This window comes from Mustela nigripes, chromosome 12 (assembly GCF_022355385.1).
Source record: "Mustela nigripes isolate SB6536 chromosome 12, MUSNIG.SB6536, whole genome shotgun sequence".
In the NCBI taxonomy this organism is placed as follows: Eukaryota; Metazoa; Chordata; class Mammalia; order Carnivora; family Mustelidae; genus Mustela; species Mustela nigripes.
The window spans coordinates 143,584,585-143,607,265 of NC_081568.1; the positions used below are offsets into that span (position 1 = coordinate 143,584,585).

Here is a 22,681-nt window from a genome sequence, read left to right on the forward strand (position 1 = left end):
GATCAGATATCTCCACCTGGCCTGACGCACCCTTGTATTTGGGCTTTGTTACCCGGGACTGGTTTCCCCGGACTGTTTTTGAGTAAGTCCCTTGGGGGAAGAAGGGAAGGGACAGTTTAAGGGTTAAACAACAAGGTTATTGCTTAACCTGGATGGAAGTGTTCTGGCTAACATAGGTCCTTACAGGTTTGGGCCCTGCCTTGGGCTCTGTGCTAGGTGTGGAGCCTACTTGAAAAAGAGAAAGAAAGAAAGAAAGGGAGGGAGGGAGAAAGAGAGAAGAAAGAAAGAAAGAAAGAAAGAAAGAAAGAAAGAAAGAAAGAAAGAAAGAAAATATATACAAAGAAAAATATCATTACTAGCTCTCGAAGAAAAACTCAAAATGCATCAACAAATTAAGCAGTCATATGTTGCAGGAATTTGACTTCTGCATTTAGAATTGCTATTAAATTAAATTTCTGATATTTTAAACTTTGGATTCACTTAAATCCTTTCTACGGCCGTGTGGTTTATGAAAACCGCAGGAACAGAACATTTCAGCTAAAGCTAGCTTTCATGATTAATACGAGTGTATTCATGAGTTATATTTACATCAGTGAAGTTTACTTCTATCAAGAAAGTATCCTCAGGCTATATTTCCTGGATAATCTATAATTTCTTTAAAGTTTTATTTATTTACTTAAATGAATTTACTTAAATCACTACACCCAGCATGGGGCTTGAACTCTCGACCCCAAGATCAAGAGTCACAGGTTCTTGTGACTGAGCCAGCCAGGTGCCTCTGTAATCAACAATTTTCAAATTCACTTGTAAGCCAAAGCAAATCATGATTTGAAAGCATGAAACTTGTTATTTTAGAACTTTGATCATTCCCTAAAAATCTAGGTTAATATTGTTTGCAAAGTAGGTGCAACAACCTATTAAAATACATTTGCCTTAAGCTACTTTTCAATACAAGTCCAAATTTAACTTTCTTACACAAGTCATTCTTGGGAAGCGGTTTTTTTTTTGTTTTGTTTTGCTTTGTTTGTTTTGAATGGCCGCATCTGGGTGAAGCCCTGCCTGTTTTTCTGGGAGCTGACACCCTATTGCAGTTCTGGTCCACAGTAGGTGTGTGCGGATTAAAAGCTTTCAAATAAGGCTTGCCAGCATATAATAGTATCTTAACCATGTCCTAAATTAAAAGGTAAAAGAAAATCCCAAAGTAAATGAGGGTTGGCAGGAAACAGAGTGGGTTTTCAGTTCTGGCTTCTGCTTCTGAGGGTGCTGAAGCCTTAAGCCTTCCTTCCCCCATGTCTTAAAATCCGAACAATTCCACTGGCCAGAGCCAGTTGTTTCCCCCCGTATGATGTTAGGACAGGACTCTCCAAACACACCTCGGCTTTGTCATCTCTGCCAGCAGGGGGCGCTGTGGGTCACCAGAAGGCTGCCCTGGGGACAAGGGACTTGCCTGGTCCTCTTTGCTTCCAGCTCTACCAGCATCACCCCAGCAATGACTTTTTCTCTTTTACCTTTTCAGTTCCTTATACGTCAATTTTAAAAAATAATAAGTTCTTTCAGTCCGAAAAAAGCAAAGCTGGTTTGGGTTTTCCTGATTGAACCCTGACTGTTGGCGGCAGACTCCCAGGAAACAGACTGTCAAGGTGGGATTCTGATCATGCCCGTGACTTTGGACAGAGCACTGACACCTCCATCAGTCAGGTTAGTTACAAGGAGGTACCTACTGAACGAAGCAAGTGCCTCCAGGGACCCAGTGCCTGCTGGGTTTGGCCACTGTCGCTGCAAAGATGTCAGGTGGCTATTTCTGAGTGTGCTGGACGCTTACGAGAAGACAATGACTAGCTCGAGTCTTAGAGAACCGGACACCTTCAAAGGCATTTCTAGAAGCAGCTCCTAATTCTCACGGGACCCAGAGTTTCAGCCCAAGTCTAATTCACAGCCTTCCAAGTCCAGACTGAGAGTCAGGCCACTGATTAAGGAGAACTGAGACCCTGAGATTTGCAATGAGGACACCCAGGGGGACTCCAAGGAAACAGAAACTCATATTCCTGGCCCCAGATTCTGCACGCCGCTAACGGCAACCTTTGTCCTTTATCCCCCAGCCCTAGGGGAAGAGCGGATTTCCATGCTCTAACTTGGGGGTCTTTTGCTTTTTGACTTCTCTTAATCTCTAACATTAAAATCACATCTACTGGACACACACCCTCATAGGGTATTTTGAGGAGAAGAGGAAGTGTGTAGGGCACACAGCTCAGTAGCTGGCTCGCGGAGGGTACTCACTGAGCAAGTGTTCTAATGCTGGCCCCAGCTTTCTCTACTGCAAAACGTCACTTCTGGTGAGTGGGTCAAACTTCTCTTTACGTATTTATAATAGGAGTGTATTTTCTGTGAAGTCTGGGGATGTGTTGACCCAGGAGCAGGGAGAGATGAGACCACCCACCTTACGGAAGAAACAAGTACTCTCCCCTTGCCTGGCTTTTGCAGCAGTTCATAAATACTGAAGCCACATTAAGAAGGCTTTCTGCTCGCTGCTGAGGTCCAAGAAACACCTTCTGAAGAAGATCCTACCTGTTTTCTGCTACGGGGCGTTCTTAGGACAATCTCCTAAAGGTGGCCTCACACCCTTGGCATCGCTAAGGATTGTTCAGTTTCATAGGAACCCATGGAACTGTCAGACTGTGTTGATCCCAAGTAAGTGATGCTAATGTTGAGGGGCCATTCTAGATCATAGGACGCTCACCACTATGAGGGCAGCAAAGAAGAAACTCATGCAAACACCAAGCTTAGTAAGTACCCTCTTGCTTTACTAACCTGTATCTATGTACTCCCTGGGTACAGGACGCAGCAAGTCTTCCAAATAGAATACATTCCGCAGCTTGGCATTGTTCGTGGGAGAAAGTAAAGAGAGAGGTCGTCTTGGCCTTATCTCTGTGGCTGTTTCTTTTCTGAGGGGTGGGGTGTGGGGATGGAATTAACATGCAGTTTAGCCTAGGACAGGCAGGTGTTCACATACACACCAGTTATGCACAAACCCCTACATATGCTGGGTTCCATTATACACACCTACACAAATAACCCTTTTTCACAAAATACGCTTTTAGCAAAGTAAGTTATAATATACTTTTAAGAATACAGTTTGGGGGCACCTGGGTGGCTTGGTGGGTGAAAGCCTGTGCCTTCGGCTCAGGTCCTAATCCCAGGGTCCTGGGATCGAGCCCCATATTGGGCTCCCTGCTCAGCAGGGAACCTGCTTCCCTCCTGCCCCTCACCAGCCTCTCTGCCTACTTGTGAACTCTCTTGTCAAATAAATAAATAAAATCTTAAAAAAAAAAGAATACAGTTTGAATATGAAAAGCCTCTTTTTCTTTTTCTTTTTTTTTTTAAAGCAGGCTCCACGCCCAGCATGAAGCCCAGTGTGGGGCTCTAACTCACGACCCTGAGATCAAGACCGGAGCTGAGATCAAGACTCAGATGCTTAACCAACTGAGTCACCCACCTGCTCCAGGAAAATTTCTATTAAAAAAAAAAAAATACAAAGCCTGTCATTATTTAACATTTTAGAAATAAAAAAGAAATAAAAAAAGGATAATTTTATTTTCTAAATAAAATTTAGAAAAAAAACCATTTTAGAAATAAAATAAAAAAGAGAAATGTTTAAGAAATGTTTATTAATTTTTAGAAAAGCAGCAGTAAATCCAGTATATGATAACATAAATAAATTTTACAAAATACTTTTTTACAAAAATATCCCCCACAAAATAGCAGAATGGCATTGTCTGGCTTCACAGAAGTGGCTGGAGTCTCAGATCTGCTTCTACATTCAATCTGCTCCTACATTCAATATGTGTTCTTTTGGTTGATGTATATGAAGAAAGTGTGACCTTAATTAAGAGTATTTTAATAGCTTTTCTAGATAATTATAGACACTCTTCTTTGAAACTATACCACAACTGGACACCTGTAGTTTTTAAAAGATTGGTTGCAGTGTACAATCTGAAACCATATAAATAAGTGTTTTCATGCTCTGCTACAGTAAAATCCAATGGAAAAATAAAAGCCTTTAATTTATTATTTGGAATATCCTGACCCAAAGATAGGATGATATGAACTTTGAAAATAGAGCAGGAACTCCATTTTTCATTCCCTGCCTCTAAATCCCATTTGGAATTCTTAAGTCATGTTATGGCACCCAAGTCAAACCAGATTTCATTCATCTAGTTCGATATTCTCCAATGAAAGGAATAGGAACCGATGTTTGCACCTTGCAGAGAGATTTTATTAAATCAAGATAGTCCTACTTAAACCTACATAGCTCTATGGCAGGCATCGTGTGCTATAACTTCTAACTGAAGTACCATTTATCAATAGTTGTGTGAAATGGCAATATACAATTTAGGTATTAATGTAGCATAGATTAAGTCAAATTGTTGCCATGGTGGCTTCAAGGTTACATTCATTCATGTATGTAAAAAGGCTTTTCCAAAAGACTCAGTTGAGTCTTAAGTTTTAATAACTTTGCAAGCCTAAGTGCTACATACTTACATACAAGTTTCAAATAAACTGCATTTGAAAATTTAACATTTGCATTTATTTTACATTTACACAGCTTTGTTAACTTTGGGTAACATTGTTTTCTATATTTTAAGGGTTTATTCCCTCTGGATTGTTTTTTATTCATTTGAGAGATAGCATGTGCCAGATGTGGGACTCGATCTCAGGATGCTGGGATCAACACCTGAGCTGAAATCAGACGCTTAACCGACTGAGCCACCCAGGTGCCCCAGTCCCTTTGGTTCAAGATGGAAAATATTGGCTGAAACAAGACATTAAGTCTTTGGGGACAACTTATATTTTCAGTTTGTGCTTATTGAAATGTTTAACAGATTAACTTTAAGACTTGGCTGTTACCAAGTTTAAATGAAAAAATGGTTTGAAAGAAAAATATATTGCAGTTTTGATTAAAAAATAATTCTTGTATTTATTTATTTATTTATTTTTATATAAATGCAACATACAAACTTTATTTAACAAAAGTAACAGGTTAAGTCAAACAGGCACTTACATTAAAGAGAAAAACCAACTAGAAATTTTATCTTAAACACCTTCTAGTAACCTACTTGCCATTGCATTTAACTGAGCTCTGTTGCTGTGAAGAATACAGCTCATGCACAGGTATGGATCAACAATTTGTACATTTTTCAATATTCACTGAATACTACCCTTATATACACATATACATTAAATTTGAAAAAGACTTAATTGACAATCCCCAGGTAGACTTCATTTTTGTTGCTCTTTTGGAAGAGGTCGTCGAAAGAGAAGAATATGTGGTTCTGGCTCGTGAATCATGTAGTGAACCCAGCCTAGACTCTGTTGGACGCCAAGTCTCCTCCACTCCTCTTCCGACATCAGATGGGTTTTCGGGACTTGTTTGGAAAGTTCTCTGGGTAACATGACATGCCGGTACTCGTAGTGCTCATCAAAGTACTTGTCCGAGTAGTAGATCGGCTTGTGGGCCATGCTGCGGGCGGGCGGGAGCGTCGGGCCGCACGACCGCCTCTCCCCAGGGCAACGACTCGACTGCGACCAACCGACCACAGGCCCCCCTCTTGTATTTATTTTTAAATTTAGTTTATTTAATCACACATTTGTAGAAAAGGTGAAATTACAAGAAAAATATTTTTCACCCGGAATCCTTCAAAGTAAGTTGTCCCTTGATGACCCATTCATTCACCTGTCCATTTGGAGAGGTGTGTTATAGTTAGGTAGAAGATATCCCTGACCTACAACGGGGATATCTTCTACCTAACTGTAACACACCTGTCCAAGTGGGAAAATTAACATTGTACATTTCTAGTATCTAACCCTCAGACTCCATTCAGATGTTTCCAGTTGTCCCATTAATGTTGTGTATTATAAAAGGATCCAGCTCAGAATTCCATGTTACTTTGTTGTTATGTATCTTTAACTCCTTCAGTCTAAAAATGGTCCCCTCTCTTTCCTATACTTCCGTGACCTTGTGGCTTTTGAAGACTATTTCGTGGCCTGTCCCTTAGTTAGGGCTTGTCTGCTGTTTCCTCGTGGTTAGATTCATGTGATACCAATTTGTCAAGGATCAGGATTTGACATGTTCCCATCAGACCTTGAGTACTTCCTTGTCTTTTGGTACAAAAATACGTTCCCTCTCAAATTGTCCCTTTCCTGCCAAGGCCCTGAGATCAGTCATTTGTCTGAGAAGCTCTGGTTCATATGGCCTTTAGTAGCCAACATCTGGGCTGTGCTCACTGTCAGTAGGAAGTTGCTGCCCCAGGCCCCCTCAGTTGAGAAGGTAAGGTCAATGTTGACATGTATATCTATATCCATTTCTGTACCTACATATATCTGCATCTCTTTGCCTATAGAGAAAGAGTAAGATGTGTCTACACACATTTCCGTCTCTGTGTATGACTCTATCCCTATGTTGAGAACGATGAGGACTGTTCACATCAGTACCTCCAATTCCAGCCCAGTGACCGAAGTTTCATTCCAGATCTCTCTTTTTCAGTGTTTGCTCTGCTCTTCTCCAATGGTGAGATACCCGGGTCCTATGATCATTTGCATATTTTGGTACTTGGTTCCTTCACCTGTGGTAACCGAGCTCCCATCGCTGCTCTGCCGCATCCCATGTGATGCCCTCCTCACCATCCTCAGGCTCTGATACCTCATGCTGGGACACTGCCCTAGCCCAGGAAGTCCTCTTCACCCCACCCCACTAGGACTTGGACTCCCCATTCTCACCCTGTTTGGGCTCCGACTCTCCATGTCATAAGCCCCCTCCCTGCTGTGTGCTTATCCTACTCACTTCCTTGGGCTCTGCCATCTTGCACCAAGCTGCTCTCCACTGCGTGGACCGTCTGCTTTGTCCACCCAAGCTCTTCCACCCATTTCAGGTCATGGGGCTCCACAGCTCCCCCTTGGCTCTCCCTGGTGTAGAGACCTGTCTTCTTCTCACCTTAAGGACCAACCTGCTTATGAAAGGAGGAGAAGAGGAAAAGCCCAAGTAATTCCTAGATAATGTGTGTTGTAAAGAATATATTTGCTGAATGTTGTTGGAATCCAGAGAAGAGCTGGTTGGAGGCAATATTACTTCCATAGTCTCCAATGCTGATTCCAGATTCTCTGTGTGGGGAGGAGATAGTTCTACTTATTGCAAGTCCCACATAAGGCTTTGCTTTGGACTTACTATTTCTGCTAGAGTTTGGATGGAGACAAGATGCCATTTGTTGAGGTAAAGAGGAAAATAATCAAGATTTCCCTCTTAAATCTCATCTCATTTTCCTTCTTCCTTCATTCCTCAGAATAAAATTGCTGTGCAGCTTGACCCCAGAGCTTTACCTTACCCACTATCTCTCGAGCCTGCAAGACCAAGGCCTTTGTTCTCTCACTTAAGAGTCAATGATGGGAAGTCACCGAATGGATCTGAGCAGGAAAAAGGCAGGAGATTGTGAGGCAAACGTTTCGTTTCTAATTACCGAATGGAAAAAAGGCATGACCATGTTGTCCATCTTAACGTTTTTCTAGGGCGAGTGGTTTAAAGCAGACAGTGGATGCATCAGAGAAACTGTTTTATAGTTGGGGCGCTAAATGATAGGCTGGTTCATCGGTTAAGAAATTATTTACACCATTTACACAACTTTGCCTCAGTTTCGCTCCCTGACTTACTGCAATCACTGTCATTAATCAATAATTACTCCATTTTATACTAAATCTAAGTATGATGTAAGAAAACATAATGCCTATCGGGAATAGCCTGCTTCTTCCATGTAAGAAAAAATGTTCATTATGCAAAGTTCTGTTCCCTATTTAGAGGAAGGACTATAAACCAAATATTTGGGCACTTGAGAAACACTTTCAGGGCTGTTAAAATATCACAGAAGCTACTATGTAACCATATTTTGATTTTCAACAGATGGCCTGGAGCTCCAAGCCTAGATGCTTCTCTGGTGGGATCAGTGTTGGCGTCACCCAAACGGGGTGACCACGGTCAGAGCCACTGAGGGCACAGCAGGGTGGCAAGACTGAGGAAGGGGGACGCAGACAGCCATGCAGGAGGCAGGCAGGGGTTCTTGGAGAGGGAGAAGGAAGCCCAAGGGAAACAAGGAGGGAGAGGAAGACGAGGAAGAGAAAAGCAAGAGAGAAGGCATGTGGCATGGTTACTGTAAATTGAGACCATGACCGAAGGAATGATAGGAAACAGAGAACAAATGTTCTAGAAAACACCGGAAGATACCTCGCACACAACAGTTCGAAGACATGGTAATATTTTATTGCTTAAGTTTTACATTTCTAAATTTAGAGAAAAAGCTCTCTGACCTATGACCCATGGTCAAAGTCTGAGGGACCGGGGCTTTGGTTGGTTTTCAGGACCACATCCCAGACCTCCAACTCATGCAGGGAGCATCTTCTTGTGAAGGGGATCCAAAAGGCAACTCTGGTTTTTTGCATTCTCATTTGTGGCTGCATCAACTTACACAAGGGGGAGGGAAACCCGAGATCACAGGGCCTTGAGCTTATACAACGTATTTGAAGGTTTTTTTAACCGACATGGTTCTTAATCTTTACATCCCTCTGAGGTAGATCGGAGATCTGTAGTTTCTTCTTACCCCCATTCTATTAAAGCAGAATCCAAATGAAAACAGAATTACATCAAACACACACAAAGTCTAGAGTGGGACGATTTGCCTTGGCCATCCTGATTTAGTTCGGGGTAAGAGAACTCAGCCAATTCCTGATGTGGTAACCGATGAACGCGTTTCCAGTTGTCCCCACCACAAGCAGGTTCAACTTGGCCAAATGAAACCACGTTTCCAACTTCGTCCCCTGAGTGCATAGCTGAAGAGTGTGGTCTGGTTAGCCTTTTTGTTCTCTTTCTCTTTATGTGACCACCTCCCTTTATGTGGAAGTTCAGTCCCGCATGGCTACCATCTATTGACATCCTTATGTTTGCTCCTAAACTTGGGCTGAGTGAGTGTCCAGCCCACAGGAAGGGATGAGGTCTCCGGCTTTAGGAAGTTTCCTTCTTGTCCTTCCGGCCTCCATAACCCGAAGGGCACTTTATGGATCCTGCGATCTGGGTTCTTTTAGGGACACCCTAAACTTCAGTGGCCTGTAAGGTGTGGCACAATGTGATAGGCCCTGTGGGAAGAGAGAAATGGGCAGAAGACCCACGTCTGGTCCTTAAGGCACGTCATGTGGCTCCTACAACAATCTGTTCCTTCTTCTTAAAATGTTTTTGCCTTGGCCTCTCTATGTCCTCGTGAGTATTATTTTTCTGGCTTCTCTTTCTTTGCCCTGTTGTGTTATTGGCTCATGACCCTTTTACATATTGAACTCCGTAAACCCCAGAGCATTACAAGTCTGTGTTTCCCTCGGAGAAGAATGTGTTCCATGGGCCAAGCATCTAATACTCCGCTGGCTTTCCCGACAGAATAAGCAAGGCTTTCTGAGGTGCATTTGGTTTCAGGAGGCACCCCGGAGTCAATTCTGTGGCTTCACAGCCCAGCGTGAAGAGAAATCTTCCCCTGGGTTGGCAGCATCCTCGGGAATCACGGAGTCTCAGGGCCAAACGTGACAGCCTGGGAAGAACAGAAGGACTGGGAGGAGCGAACGTGACTGACAGAGGAATAACAACACATGTAGGTTTGCAGACTCACGAAGCCCTGGGAGACCCAAGTGGGAGCGGAATCCATCCACGCAGGCTGGAAGGGCGCCCGTTACGCGTTCCTCCGTAGCCATGCCGTCATCCTGGCACTGCGCCTCTTGTTTTCCAGATTTTTGTTCTTTATTGTCTGTAATTTGGCATGGACCGTGAGCCTCTGGTGCTCTTCCAACATGTTGCCGAAAAACTGCTGTAGCTGCAAGCACCAAGGGATGGCGGGTCAGTGCAAACTCGTGTCTCGTCGACACAGAATAAGGCAATGTTCCCGTGGAGGAGCGATGGGACTTTTGTAAATGGCGCGCGCAGGGCGGCCAGGGTGGGAAGGAAGGTGCTGTCCCCGGACTGTGGGTTCCTGGGGGAGGCCCTGCCTGAGAACAAGGAATGAAGACCACGCCTACCCTGAAGAATCAGGGGTAGACCAGAAGCCCCGTGAAGAGGGCGCTTCATCTCTTTGCTCCCAGCACTACACCCCGGGAGCCCAGAGCAGGTGCTCGGTAGCGACCCACCGAATGCATCCTGGATGTTACACCGTGTGTATGGACGGACACACGGGGAGGTCTTCTCTTATCTCCAAAGAAATCCTGCAGCTTCCAGACCTCAAAACTGGCACCTGATATCCATGCCTTCACAAGTGTTATCGTTTATTTAGGAGAACTTAGAGACTGGGCTTGTCCACTGGCCAGAGGCCATCACTGACTCAGCTCTAGCATTTAGTTACAGGAACATCTGCCAGACCCCAGTGAACTAATAAGTCATATTGCACGAAGTCTACTTCTGTGTCACTGGATTCAAACTTATTTTTCTTCCCAATTTTTATTTAAATTCTCATTTGTTAACACATCGTGTAATAGTGATTTTGGGGGTAGATTTAGTGATTCATCACTTATATGTAACACCTTGGGCTCATCACAAGTGCCATCCTTAATGCCCATCCCCCACCTAGCCCATCCCCCACCCACCCACCTCCCTCCATCAACCTTGTTTATTGTCTATTGTTAACAGTCTCTTATGGTTTACTTCCCTCTCTCCTCTTTTTCTTTCCCCTTGTCATGTGTTCATTTGTTTTCTTTCTTAAATTATACATATGTGTGAAATCATATGGTACTGGTCTTTCTTTCTCTGCCCAACTTCTTTTGCTTAGCTGTATGCTCTCTAGCTCCAACCATACTGTTGCAAAAGGCAAGATTTCACTCTTTTTGATGGCTGAGTAATATTCCATTGTGTATCTATAGAGATCACATCTTCTTTATCCATTCATCAGTCCATGGGCATCTAGGCTCTTTCCATAGTTTGGCTTTTGTTGATAATGCTGCTGTGAACAGCAGGGGGCATGTACCCCTTAGAATCTGTATTTTGTATCCTTTGGGCAAACATCTAGTAGCGCAATCGGTGGATTACAGGGTAGTGCTATATTTAACTTTTTGAGGAAACTCCATACTGTGTTCCTGCATTGGAACTTAGAACATATGAGATGACAGTGTATCTACACCAGCTCACACATGTCACTTAAACCCTAATGTACTTGAAATTGAGGAGTAATAGGGCCATTCAGTCCAATTACCACATAAAAGAAAAGTAAGTTTCTTTTTCTTTCTTTTTTTTTTTTTTGACATTTTCTTTTTTTATTTGAGAGAGAGAGAAAGTGAGATCATGAGCAGGGGGAAAGGATGGGGAGAGAAGCTGACTCCCCAGGTGAACAGGGAGCCCAATGTGAAACTCGATCCCAGGACTCTGGGATGGTGACTGAGCCGAGGGCAGCCACTTAACCAACTGAGCCAGCCATGTGCCCAAAAAGTAAATTTTGACCAAAAAGTAGTTGAAGGGACCAGAAACAAGTCTCCTGCCCTCTCTCCCACAGCTGCCCACAGCCCTGGACCACCTGTAATGTGGGGGAGGGGGGTCAGTGTTTGTGGGATTGTGGGTGGGGCTTCATGCATGCTGGGAGCATGAGGCCATATTCTCTCTGGGGGGAGTATGAAGACCAGAACAAGAGATGTGGAGAGTGTATAGACCCTGCACTGTTCTAGAAGGAGAAGGCAGGCATGCAACTTCTCATTTCCGTTTTAGTCATTATTTTCAAGATGATCCCATCAACAGACAGATGATAGTGGGACTATAATCTATAGGTGATCAACAAGCTTTGACAAGAATATTCATAGTAGCTAATTTACTTGTTTTCAAAATGGCAAAATTTCACTACGGCTCCATGTACAGTTGCTTTTTTTTTTTTTCTTTAAAGAAACTATCAGCGACTCTAGAGTTTTGGAACTCTGAGGACTGCAAAATTTATACGCACTTTGTTCATTCATGAAACGACAACAACAACAAAAATTCCCTGGGTTCTGTAGCTACAAAGATGAACTGAGGCCATGTAGAAGATGTTGGCACAAACTCAGCCTTCCTTCCGGAGCCTTCCTTCTAGGGTGTCTGGCTGTGTCCTTCCGTCTCCTTTCTAGGGAATCCCTGATAATCCCTGAGGCAGCTCAGCCTCAGGCAGGCCAAAACCCACACAAACAGAATTCCTTCAGGAATTCGTGATTCTTCCTCTTTCATAACAACAACTGTATACTCCTGGGTGGCTCAGTCAGTTAAGTGTCTGCCTTTGGCTCAGGCTGTGATCCCGGAGTCCTGGGACTGAGTCTCACATCAGGCTCCTGGCCCAGCTCCCGGGGAGCCTGCTTCTCCCTCTGCCTGCTGCTCTCCCTGCTTGTGCTCTCTCTCTCTGACAAATAAATAAATAATAATGGTAAAAAAAAATAACAATGACATAGCTGACTGCTTCTCTCTCTCTCTTTTTTTTTTTTGGCTCATGATCAAACTTCAGGCCTTTATGACCTACATGTTTATTGGTTTTGCTAGGACAGCATAGCTGATTTTCCTTTTTTTTTTTTTTTTTCATTTTTCCTTTAAACCAGGTCACTGTGTGGAGTGGACCCAGCAAGCTCCTATTCCATCTCCCTGCTCCAAAAATCCATTTAATATCTTATCCTTGGATAGAGGATACATCCGATATTAACCTGATAGGAACCCATACTCCCCTTGATCTCAGCCAAAAGGCCAAGAAGCGACTGATTTTTCCTTTCTTATTTATACAGGCCCTTTCTGTTTGTATTAAAATAGTTCCGGGCCATGGTGTTTAATTTGAGCTCAGACTTTTTTTTCAAAACAATTTACTGAACTCTACCAAGATGAAGCTGACGAACAATAAACTGTGTTCACTTAAAATGTGACAAGGGAACGGGTGGTGATCATCGCATATGCTCGTAACACAGAGCTGGGGTCAAGGTACAGTGAAGCACATTTCCATCATCCACATACTCCTTCAGGCCCTCTCCAATCCAGCTCTCCCTCCCTCCCAGGCAATCCCTGATCTTCTTTTTGTCCCGAGAGATTATATTGCATTTCCTAGAACGTGTCTGTTTTGTTTTTTTTTTTAAGATTTTATTTATTTATTTGACAGAGAGAGATCCCAAGTACGCAGAGAGGCAGGCAGAGAGAGAGAGAGGAGGAAGCAGGCTCCCCGCTGAGCAGAGAGCCCGATGCAGGACTCGATCCCAGGACCCTGAGATCATGACCCGAGCCGAAGGCAGCAGCTTAACCCACTGAGCCACCCAGGCGCCCCTGGTTTTGTTTTCTTAACGCAGCATCATCATCTTGAGATGTATTCATGTTATTACAAAAACTTATTCTTTTTTTTTTAATTGCAGGATAGGATAACCTGGTGTGGACGTATTATGTTTTCCTGATCTATTCACCTCTCGCTGAGTGTTTGGGTGGTTTCCAGTTTTTGGCTGATGTGATTAATGCTGCCATGAACATTTATGTAACAAGTCTTGGTGTGGATATGGGTTTTAGTTCCTCTTGAGTAAACACCCAAAGATGGAATTGTTAGGTCCTACGTGTGTAAGTAACACTTTAAAGACGGCCTGTTTTCCAAAGTAGTTGTACCATGTTAATGTCTCACCAGCAGAAAACGAGAGCTCTAAGTGTTTCACATCTTTGCTGGTGTTTGGTGTTGTAAGTCTTTCTAATTTCACCTATGCTACTAGATGTGTAGAGGTTGTATTAATAGATTACCCTTGTTTTATTGTGTGTGTGTGTGTGTGTGTGTGTGTGTGTGTGTGTCTGTGTCTGTGTGTGTGTGTTAGAAGGGTATTTGCTTTGGCCCCTAAGTTTACTTTCTGGTTACAGGATCCCCTCTTCTTTCCGGAACTACTCCTCCCCTGAATCCCATGGCTATGGGTTCCAAATGGAGGCACACAACCCAGGCTGAGCCACTGGAGTATTTCATTCCACACCCCCAACCCCTACGGTGACTGGTGCATGTGGACCCGAGGAGGACCAACTAGAGTCATTCTGTGAGGCTGGAACTTGAAGCTGGGGGGTGGGGTGGCGGGCAGGGACTCCTCCTCCTGCAAGTAAGAGGGCTAAGGATGACAGAAACCTGGAGCTACGTTTACCTCCTGTGGAGAAAGGCCACCTAAGTAAGAAGAAATTCAGGCCGGGAGGGAGCAGAGCCCAAAAATGACAATTAGGGGTGGCTGGCTGGTTCAGGCAGTAGAGTGTGTGACTCTTGATCTCAGGTTTGTGAGTTCAAGCCCTACACTGGGTGGAGAGATTACTTTAAAAGTAAAATCTTCAAAAAAGAAAAAGAAATAGCCAGGTCTCTTCTAGGGTCTAGAATACAGGTCTGACTCAATTGTGATCTCCCTCCTCAGGGAGCTCCTTAAAAGTCTCAGGGAGCAGACCTATTTATACCCTAATTAGAGTATAAGGTGGTTAGTGCTATGATACAGGTACTCATAAGATAACTGAAGAGGGGTGGTTGGGTTTTGGACACTGGGGATGAAAGACCCCCTCTCCCCTTGCTAAAGGCTTGTTTAAGTAACCTGAACCTGATGTCCCCACAGCACCCCCTATCCCCTTGCTGAAGGCTTGATTGTCCCCATAGCCGGATGGCAACACATACCAGGATGTCTATTGTCTGTGATCACCCGGTCTGTCAAAAGAAAAGACAAATGAGGAATAGAGTGTACCTGGGACTTTCCAGAGTGCTGAGCCAAGGCCCGCCAGAACAATCGGCTGTGTCCTTGCCTTAAACCCAGTGCCTGACAATGCTTGATTTCAGTTGACCAATCAGATCCCTGTAACCAAGCATCTGCTTCTGTAAGCTCGCTTCCCGCCACCCCAACCCTGCCCTATATAATCTGCTCCCCAACTTAGCCCGGCGCGCTCAGCCCACAAAGGCTGATGCGTCCGCAGGCGCCTGTGTAACCAATAAACCTCTTGCAACTTGCATCCGGTGGAGGCTTGGTGTCTGCTTCTTGGGTGCGGATCGAGGGTCTTTCAGGGAGGGTATGTGCTATGAAGTGCTGTGAAGTGTGTAAGCCTGACAATTTACAGGAGCAAATAATATATTATATGTTAATAAAAATGATTAATGAAAAAAAGAGTTTTACAAATACAAAACACAAACAAACAAACAAAAATCACTGAAGAGCACGCAGGAGGAGAGAATATAAATCAGCTAACTGACAAATTCCTAGACTAGGTGGTTGGAGCACGGCCTTAAGGGATAACTAGGAATTATCCAGCCAAAGACAGGCACGGGGAAGTCACCCAAAGCAGAAGACAGAATGTTTCCAAAACCCGGAAAATATGAAACAAGAATAATTTAAGAAAATCTAGAGGCAAAGTGTTGGGGAGCATCTGACACTCTCATTCTCCTACACTCGGTGGTGAGGTGGACAAAAAATGAAGCCAGAGAGGCAGGCGGGGTTCAGGTTATTATGAAAAGAGTAAAACTGTCTTCTCAACACTGTGCTGAGTTCTGGAAGCTTCCACAGTGGGGCAAGGACTGGCGGCTATATGAGGGCGGGGGTGCAGAGAGGAGCTGCCCCAGGCAGACAGTGCTCACCAGAGTTCACTGCAGATCCAGGGAGGTGAGGAAGGATGGGGTCCAATCCTCTAGAAGCAAGAATGGTCTCTATTTCAGGAGCAAGATGGAATTAAAAACCATTTCCTGCACACAGTGAAAATCATCCCAATGGGAGCAGAGAGTATCATCATTCAAATAAGCCTGTTGCTTTCAGTTTTAGCAACTCCCAATTACATGAACAATGGCTTCTAAATTATCATTGTAATTCAAAATACCTACAGTACTCACCTCTGTAATCTGCAAGTCTGTACTGATGGTTCTCCCTATTATATTCATGAGAGTAACCAGTGATTGTGTTCCATACCTGCAAAGCAACAAGATGCTAGTCAGAGGTGGAGAATGGTTTGCAAGACAAAGCTGTGTTTTATTGGGGGGGAGGGGGCGGTAAATGCTAAGTGCACAGCCCCTGTTGATTCCTATCTCCCAAATCGAAGCAAAAATACATATGAACTAGTTTAGCTTCATCATTTAATAAGATATCTATTATATAGAAGATTTTATCAGCACTAAGTAAATAAAATACAGGTAAATATTGATTTGTGTCCATAGAGTTCTGAAAGCTTTCTTTAAATATGAAAAGCTCCTCTTCAAAACTGCAACTGTTCTTAACTTTTTAAATGAGGTGTTCAAACAGAGGTCACGTACCTCAGACTAAGACAACTTACAAGGGGTAAGTAAATATGGAAATTACGCCCCTTAAAAAATAGTAATTAATATGGGATCAGTTTCAGAAACTCAGGCTAACCTACCCTGAGAACTTATGTAAAATTTTGCATTTGTATATGCTTTTTTGAAGAAAGCATCTACGTCCTTGAAGATTCTCAACATGTTGGTGATCACGGAAGGGCTAAGTACTCCAGCTTTACTTTCCCTCAAACACGCACCATGATTGAAACTTCCCCTCTAGGTTCATGCCCTTGAATGTCCAACAAAGATCATGCAGGAAAAAAACAAAACAAAACAACAACAGAACAAAACAAAACAACAACAACAACAAAACCATAAGAAATATTGTTGCGGAAAAACAACAGATACATACCCGCCCGAAGCCTTGCTGTGGTTAAAAAGGTAAATAAAGACTTTGGGATGCATTAAAGAAGAAAGAAAATTAAAATAGGGTTAATGTTTTGGACTGAGCAAGAAAGGGTTGCCATTCTGTTCTACTGATAGTAGACAGTTAATACACACGATTGACTGACTTCAAAAACGTACACTTGAAATTAAAAATTGCAACAGTTGATGTTGGCATAACACCTAAAGGTAAGAGAAAACGGTGTTTTTGGTCTTTTTTAAGTTCTTCACGGTAACTTAAGCTGTGTCTCCTTGAGCAAAGGGAAGGATGAGACAGTCTCCATATAAACACTGCTGTTTCCATAGGCAGAGAGGACATACCTCTTAGCTCTCCATTTTAATTGACCACGTATTAAAAGCCTGTGGAATGAGTCAGGAAATCTGGCAAAATTTGGAAAGAAAGGAAGGAAGGAAGGAGGGAGTGAGGGAAGGAAGAAAAAGAAAGGAAAGGAAACTACTTAGGGCCCTAAACGTGTGATTTGCTACCAGACGGAGGAGGAAGACTACCCAGAGAGACAGGACTGGGTTTGAAATGACCTTGGGCAATTTGTAAAGGGACTAAGATATAGTGAGAAGAATCGTTCTGGAGAGGAAAGGGGATGCTGTGTGTTGAAGCACCTATCAGGGTCCCTGGCCCACTTCATCTCTTCCTGTTTTGCAAATTGCAAGAAGAGGTATTTAAGATTTTATTTATTCATTTGAGAGTGCGAGTGAGAGAGAGAGAGAGAGAGAGAGAGAGAAAGCACGGGCGGGGGTGGGGGAGAGGCAGAGGAAGAAACAGGCCCCCCACTGAACAGAGAGCCCAATGCAGGGCTCCATCCCAGGACCCTAGGATCATGACGTGAACAGAAGGCAGACGCTTAACCAATGGAGCCGCCCAGGCGCCCCAAGAAGAGGTATTTTTTGACACAGAGAAGATTTGTCCCTCTTGTTGAGAGAGCAATCTCTGAAATACTACTGCATAAAAATAGGCACATTTCAAATAGTTTATCTGCCAGTGGTCAGATACACGCTAATTCATACAGAGACCAGAGCCAACCTGTGTCAGTAGAGTTACTGTTTTAAAAATCTGGTAACATTCCATGCCAGTGTGGTTACAGGGATTTTGGGCCACTCTCCTCTGGCTCACCTTCTGTCTCTTTCCTCTCTTAAATTTCCCCTCCCTTGTGATCCCTTTCCCCGCCATGTCTTTTTTCCCGGGACAAGCGTAGCCACTAGGCAAGTACAGGGCCAAGGCATCCAGCCTGATCTAGGGACAGATGGTGGGCACCGGCCCCTTTGAGCTTGGGGGCGCCTCTCCGTAAACATCTGACTTTTCTCTGCTCGTGTTCCTATTTCTCTGTTCAGCTATATGCTCCCCATTAGGAAACCCAACAGAGAGGAAGCGGGAATGTGTGCAAGTTTTCATGCTTAGGACTCTCGCCAATATAGCTCATGCATCTGAAGAAGAAATCAACGGTTTGGTGAAGAGGAAGGGGGTAAGATTCCTTTTGGGTCAGTTGAGTTTGAAAATGATCATACTTTATTCTACACTCAGGTAAAGCTGGGTTTTCCTGGAGACTGTGAAGCCTACATGGTTTTAAGAAAACCAGAAGCATGGGATGCCCGGGTGGCTCAGCCAGTTGGGCATCTGCCTTCAGCTTAGGTCATGATCCCGGGGTCATGGGATTGAATCCCATGTTGGGCTCCCTGCTCAGCAGAGAGCATGCTTATTCCTCTGCCTGTTGCTCTCCTTGCCTCGACTCTCTTTCTCTGACACATAAATAAATAAAATATTTGGGGGAAAAAAAAGCCAAAAGCACTTGACCAGATGATAGGACACAAACACCATTTCTACCGTCTACAGCAACAACTCATACAAATCCAATGCTTCCTCTCTATCCACACATTCTTCCATGAGACCCATCCACAGCTATGAGGCCAGACACATCTTTCCCTCAACCGCAAGATGTCTTTGAGCTCAATGAAGTTTCCCTCCCTAGGATCGGGACTCAAAAGGTCATCTTTGGCCCAACAAGGACCTTAGATACTCCACAGCAACCACTGCAATGCTCCGAACATGGGAGTGAGGGGCAGGACCAAACCGAAGTTGTTGGCCTCCATACAAGTATTCCCAACCACAGTTTCAGATCAGGCTTCCTGGGAAGAAGGCGGAGCCTGGGTGAGGCGAGCAGATGTTCTTGCACTGTTGAAGACCAGTGTCTACGGCTCAAACACTTGACCAGCCCCGTTCCCTCTGTTCCAGAGCCCCAAGTTCCAGTCACCTCCTGTGACTGGTCCCAAGTCAGACACTCAGTCCTCCCCCACCCCCCAGCCCTGGCATTTCCTAGCACCCTCATGGATGCAGAAGCTCATTTTTTCCCACTGCTTGTTCAAATCTCACTCAAGTCCCAGTCTTCTCTTTGGGTCCCTACCCCTTCTCCAGCTCTTCTCTTATCGAATTTATCAGATAGCATACCTTCATCACTTTATACCCCCGACGAGAGCTTAAACTACCTGGATTTTGGCATGGAAAGACGAGAACTTTTTATAGGTGAAGGAACCTTGGGATTGATCAAATACGCTACCTCTCAGCTTATACAAAGGGAAACCAAGGCCAACGTGTTAGCTAACAGGAAAACAACAAACAGTTGTTCTAGTTACATTCCAGATGGGAGTACTGGAGAATTTGGTTTCTCATCTGCTTCTCTCGCAGGACAACTGATCTCCTGGCAAAATGACCCTCCGTTTACATGACACAGATGATAAGAAGCAGGATTACAGCCCTGAAGGGCAGGAAAAAGCATATGGAAAACTATAGATTTCCTTCTGCGGGGTTTCTTGGGGTCTTTATGATGCTAGCATATACTGTGAATTTGCAAAAAGTGGAGGTTAATACAAACTGCTCCCAAACTGATGGGGCTACTGTCTTTCTTGTTTCTAGAAAGCTTATCAGCGTGTTTTATGAATGAGGCTCGGTGGAACATACTAGAGCAACATGAATTTCATAGCTAACTTGCTAGTAATCAGTCACATATCAGGAAGTTCAGAATGCCTTTTTCACATAATTAATGTAAAATGCAATTTGTCAGAGCCATTTGTGTATTTATCCTTTATGTTATCTTTATTAATATATGAAGACTGATAACATGCTAGTCTTCACATCAAATATAACTGTTCAAATAAGTGATGATTTAAATGTTCTGATTTCAAAGCACTTTTTTTTTTGGCGTTGTAAAGGAGTTCAATACATTTACAAAAGAAAAACATTTTGTTCTATAAGAAAGTCCTATTCATATATATATATATATATTTTTTAGAGATGGGGGGCTGGGTACATGGTGGGAGAGAGAGGGTGGGGGAGGGAAAAAGAAAAAAACATAAGCAGGCTCCACCCCCAGCATGTAGCCCTACAAGAGGCTTGATCTTATGACCCTGAGACCATGATCTGAGCCAAAACCAAGAGTGGGAATGCTTAACCAATAGAGCCACCCAGGAACCACCCCCTGCATTCTCATTCTTAAACATTTGCATTCTAAATATACATTCTCTTCCAAAAGGATCAACTTATTTACAAAATTTATCTCCCCAGTTTACAGGTGTTTGGACCTGATAACAGACCCTTTCTACCTGCTAACTCTAGGATATGTAAGGACTTGGAGGATGCATTATTCTTTCCAGAATGTAGGATTAAGTCATGCTCTGGAAAGATCAGCCATCAGAGAAAGGCATGCTGTCGGATTTTTACATGTTCATGTATATTTCACCCAACAGGGGGCTATGAAGCAAGCAGATTTAATCTTAAAAGGTGAGAGATATGGCCAGTTCAAGAATATGGAACCCAGATATGTGAAAGGTCTCTGATAGGTAAGACAGAACCACAGCCAGGCGGACGTAGTCATGAACACTGCTGTTTCTTGAAACACAGTGGTCTACCTCAGAAAATAAGTGAGTGGTTGGTGAGCACTCATGCCAATAAAACATGACTTGCTCTACTCTATGTCTCTGATGACAAACTTCTTAAGGGGCACAGTGGGGAAACTGAGGTAGGTATAATCCCAGGCAAACTCATTTTCATACAGAAAGCTGAAACTGAGGGTAAGTGTCCTTCTCTTCCACAGATGAGATGAAATGCAAGAAATAGCATCACTTCTCTGGTCAAGGCAAAGGACTTTTGTGAACTAGCCCAACTAAGGCTGAGCGCCTAGCACAGAACCAATGACCTGTATGAAAGAGAGGTCTCGTATTTCCTTCTTACCTTTCACTCACAGCTTGCCAATTGTTGACTAGAAAGTCCTTTGCAATGTACCGGCCCACTTCCGCCGCCGCCACCACTTCAATGACATTTGTCTCATTAAAAGCGAAAGGCGATGCAGTAATGGCATACTCCAAGTACCTGCAAGGAAGCATTTGCAGAAAATAAATGTGCAGGGATGCCTGGGTGGCTCAGTGGGTTAAGCATCTGCCTCGGGCTCAGGTCATGATCCCAGGGTCCTGGGATTGAGTCCCACATCGGGCTCCTTGCTCCACAGGGAGCCTGCTTCTCCCTCTGCCTCTGCCTGACTATACTCTCTCTTTCTTGCTGACAAATAAATAAATAAATAAATAAAATCTTTAAATAAAGAAAATAAATGGGCAAACACTATCCAATAGAAAGAGTGAATTTCCACAAGTTGACCTAAAATTCTATATGGTGCCAACTCAGTAAGGCACAAACAGGTATTTTCTGAGTTCCTGTTTTTTCTCCCTTTGGTTCATTAATTGCATTCCTCTACCAGGAACTTCCAAGACCAGTTGACCGTAATCACCTGTTGAGTATCCTTGGGTCTCTACTGCAGCTCATTGCATAAGCGAGTTGAATCCTTTCCTCTTCCTTTGTTTTATTTGCATACATGTTCAACAGGAAGTCCCATTCTTCCTCGCTTCCCAAGGCAATGCCATAACATAAGATGACACTTTTAATCGGAGAAGGTATTCTGTAAGGTAGAACATGCAATGGTATTTCTCATAGTCGTCACGTTATGTATTTACTTAGGGTGTTCTACTTTTGGAAGGATATATCCAGAAAAAAAATGTTGAGATCTCAGGTACGAAGATCAAAAGTAGGGCTCGAGAAAGTCAACTGCAGAAACGTCATGAGCATTAATATTGCGAGAAAAGAACATCAGATTAGTTTAGAAGCTAAGGGGTTCTAAGAAAGAAGGAAATTATCATAGTTCGATCAATGTACGTTGATAATTCAGCTTGGGTGCATATCTTTTTTTTTTTTGAAGTAATTTCCATACCCAACACAGGGTTTGAACTCACAACCTTGAGATCAAGAGTCAGAGGCTCTACCAAGGGAGCCAGCCTGGAATGCGTCATCTCAGGTGTTACGATCACATTTCCTAAAAGTCCACCTGAGGTCATGCATTAAAGGTAATAGAGTAAAACCAGAAAGACAGTCTTCGTGTCAGCTGTCCGTGGGAATACAAACTCATAGAGAATGCGCTCCTTGGACACACTTACATATACATCACAGTAGTAAACCATCAAAGAACCACCAAAATAAGACTCCAGACACACGCAGCTGCTTCTTAGGGGATGTACTGACGACGAGTAGCCCAGGGTACAACTCACTGTGTAAATTCGAATCTGCTGTCATGTGCAGACCTACCGTAGGCAATGCCAAAAAAAGGGGGTGGGGTGGGGCTATTGGAAAACAAATAGGAGACAGACTACCCAAGAGAAAATAAAACCATCACTCCCAGAAAGAGAACATCAAAAAGGTAGAGAAATTATTGCTGTTGAAATAGGACAGAACCGGGACGCCTGGGTGGCTCAGTGGGTTAAGCCTCTGCCTTCAGCTCAGGTCATGATCTCAGGGTCCAGGGATCGAGTCCCACATTGGACTCTCTGCTCAGCAGGGAGCCTGCTTCCCCTCCTTTCTCTCTGCCTGCCTTTCTGTCTACTTGTGATCTCTCTCTCTGTCAAATAAATAAATAAAATCTTAAAAAAAA

The 22,681-nt window shown here is 43.6% G+C and overlaps 2 protein-coding genes, 1 long non-coding RNA gene and 1 pseudogene across 4 annotated transcripts in view; 1 reads left to right on the top strand and 3 right to left on the bottom strand.

Moving 5' to 3' along the window:
* On the top strand, positions 1-3,928 carry LOC132028046 (uncharacterized). Of its 2 annotated transcripts, none has more exons than XR_009407337.1 (3): positions 1-82; positions 1,517-1,698; positions 3,384-3,928. It is a non-coding gene; the product is annotated as an uncharacterized LOC132028046 (long non-coding RNA). The 2 variants fall into 2 exon arrangements; XR_009407338.1 differs by having other exon boundaries at positions 3,387-3,928.
* Positions 3,929-5,008: 1,080 nt separating this feature from the next.
* LOC132028047 (cyclin-dependent kinases regulatory subunit 2-like) lies at positions 5,009-5,532 on the bottom strand. The gene has a single exon (XM_059416705.1). The coding sequence runs from the start codon at positions 5,515-5,517 to the stop codon at positions 5,278-5,280; it is 240 nt and encodes a 79-aa protein (XP_059272688.1). The 5' UTR covers positions 5,518-5,532; the 3' UTR covers positions 5,009-5,277.
* Positions 5,533-8,291: 2,759 nt separating this feature from the next.
* The window catches only part of LVRN (laeverin), a 72,821-nt gene continuing 58,431 nt past the window's right edge, over positions 8,292-22,681 (bottom strand). The window contains exons 17-20 of the mRNA XM_059416706.1: positions 21,491-21,658; positions 20,941-21,078; positions 15,861-15,936; positions 8,292-9,890 (exon numbers count right to left, since the gene is read on the bottom strand). Of these exons, the coding sequence (XP_059272689.1) occupies positions 9,750-9,890; positions 15,861-15,936; positions 20,941-21,078; positions 21,491-21,658 (523 nt within the window). The 3' untranslated portion in view covers positions 8,292-9,749. The remainder of the gene's footprint in view (positions 9,891-15,860; positions 15,937-20,940; positions 21,079-21,490; positions 21,659-22,681) is intronic.
* LOC132028881 (U2 spliceosomal RNA) lies at positions 12,583-12,763 on the bottom strand (annotated as a pseudogene).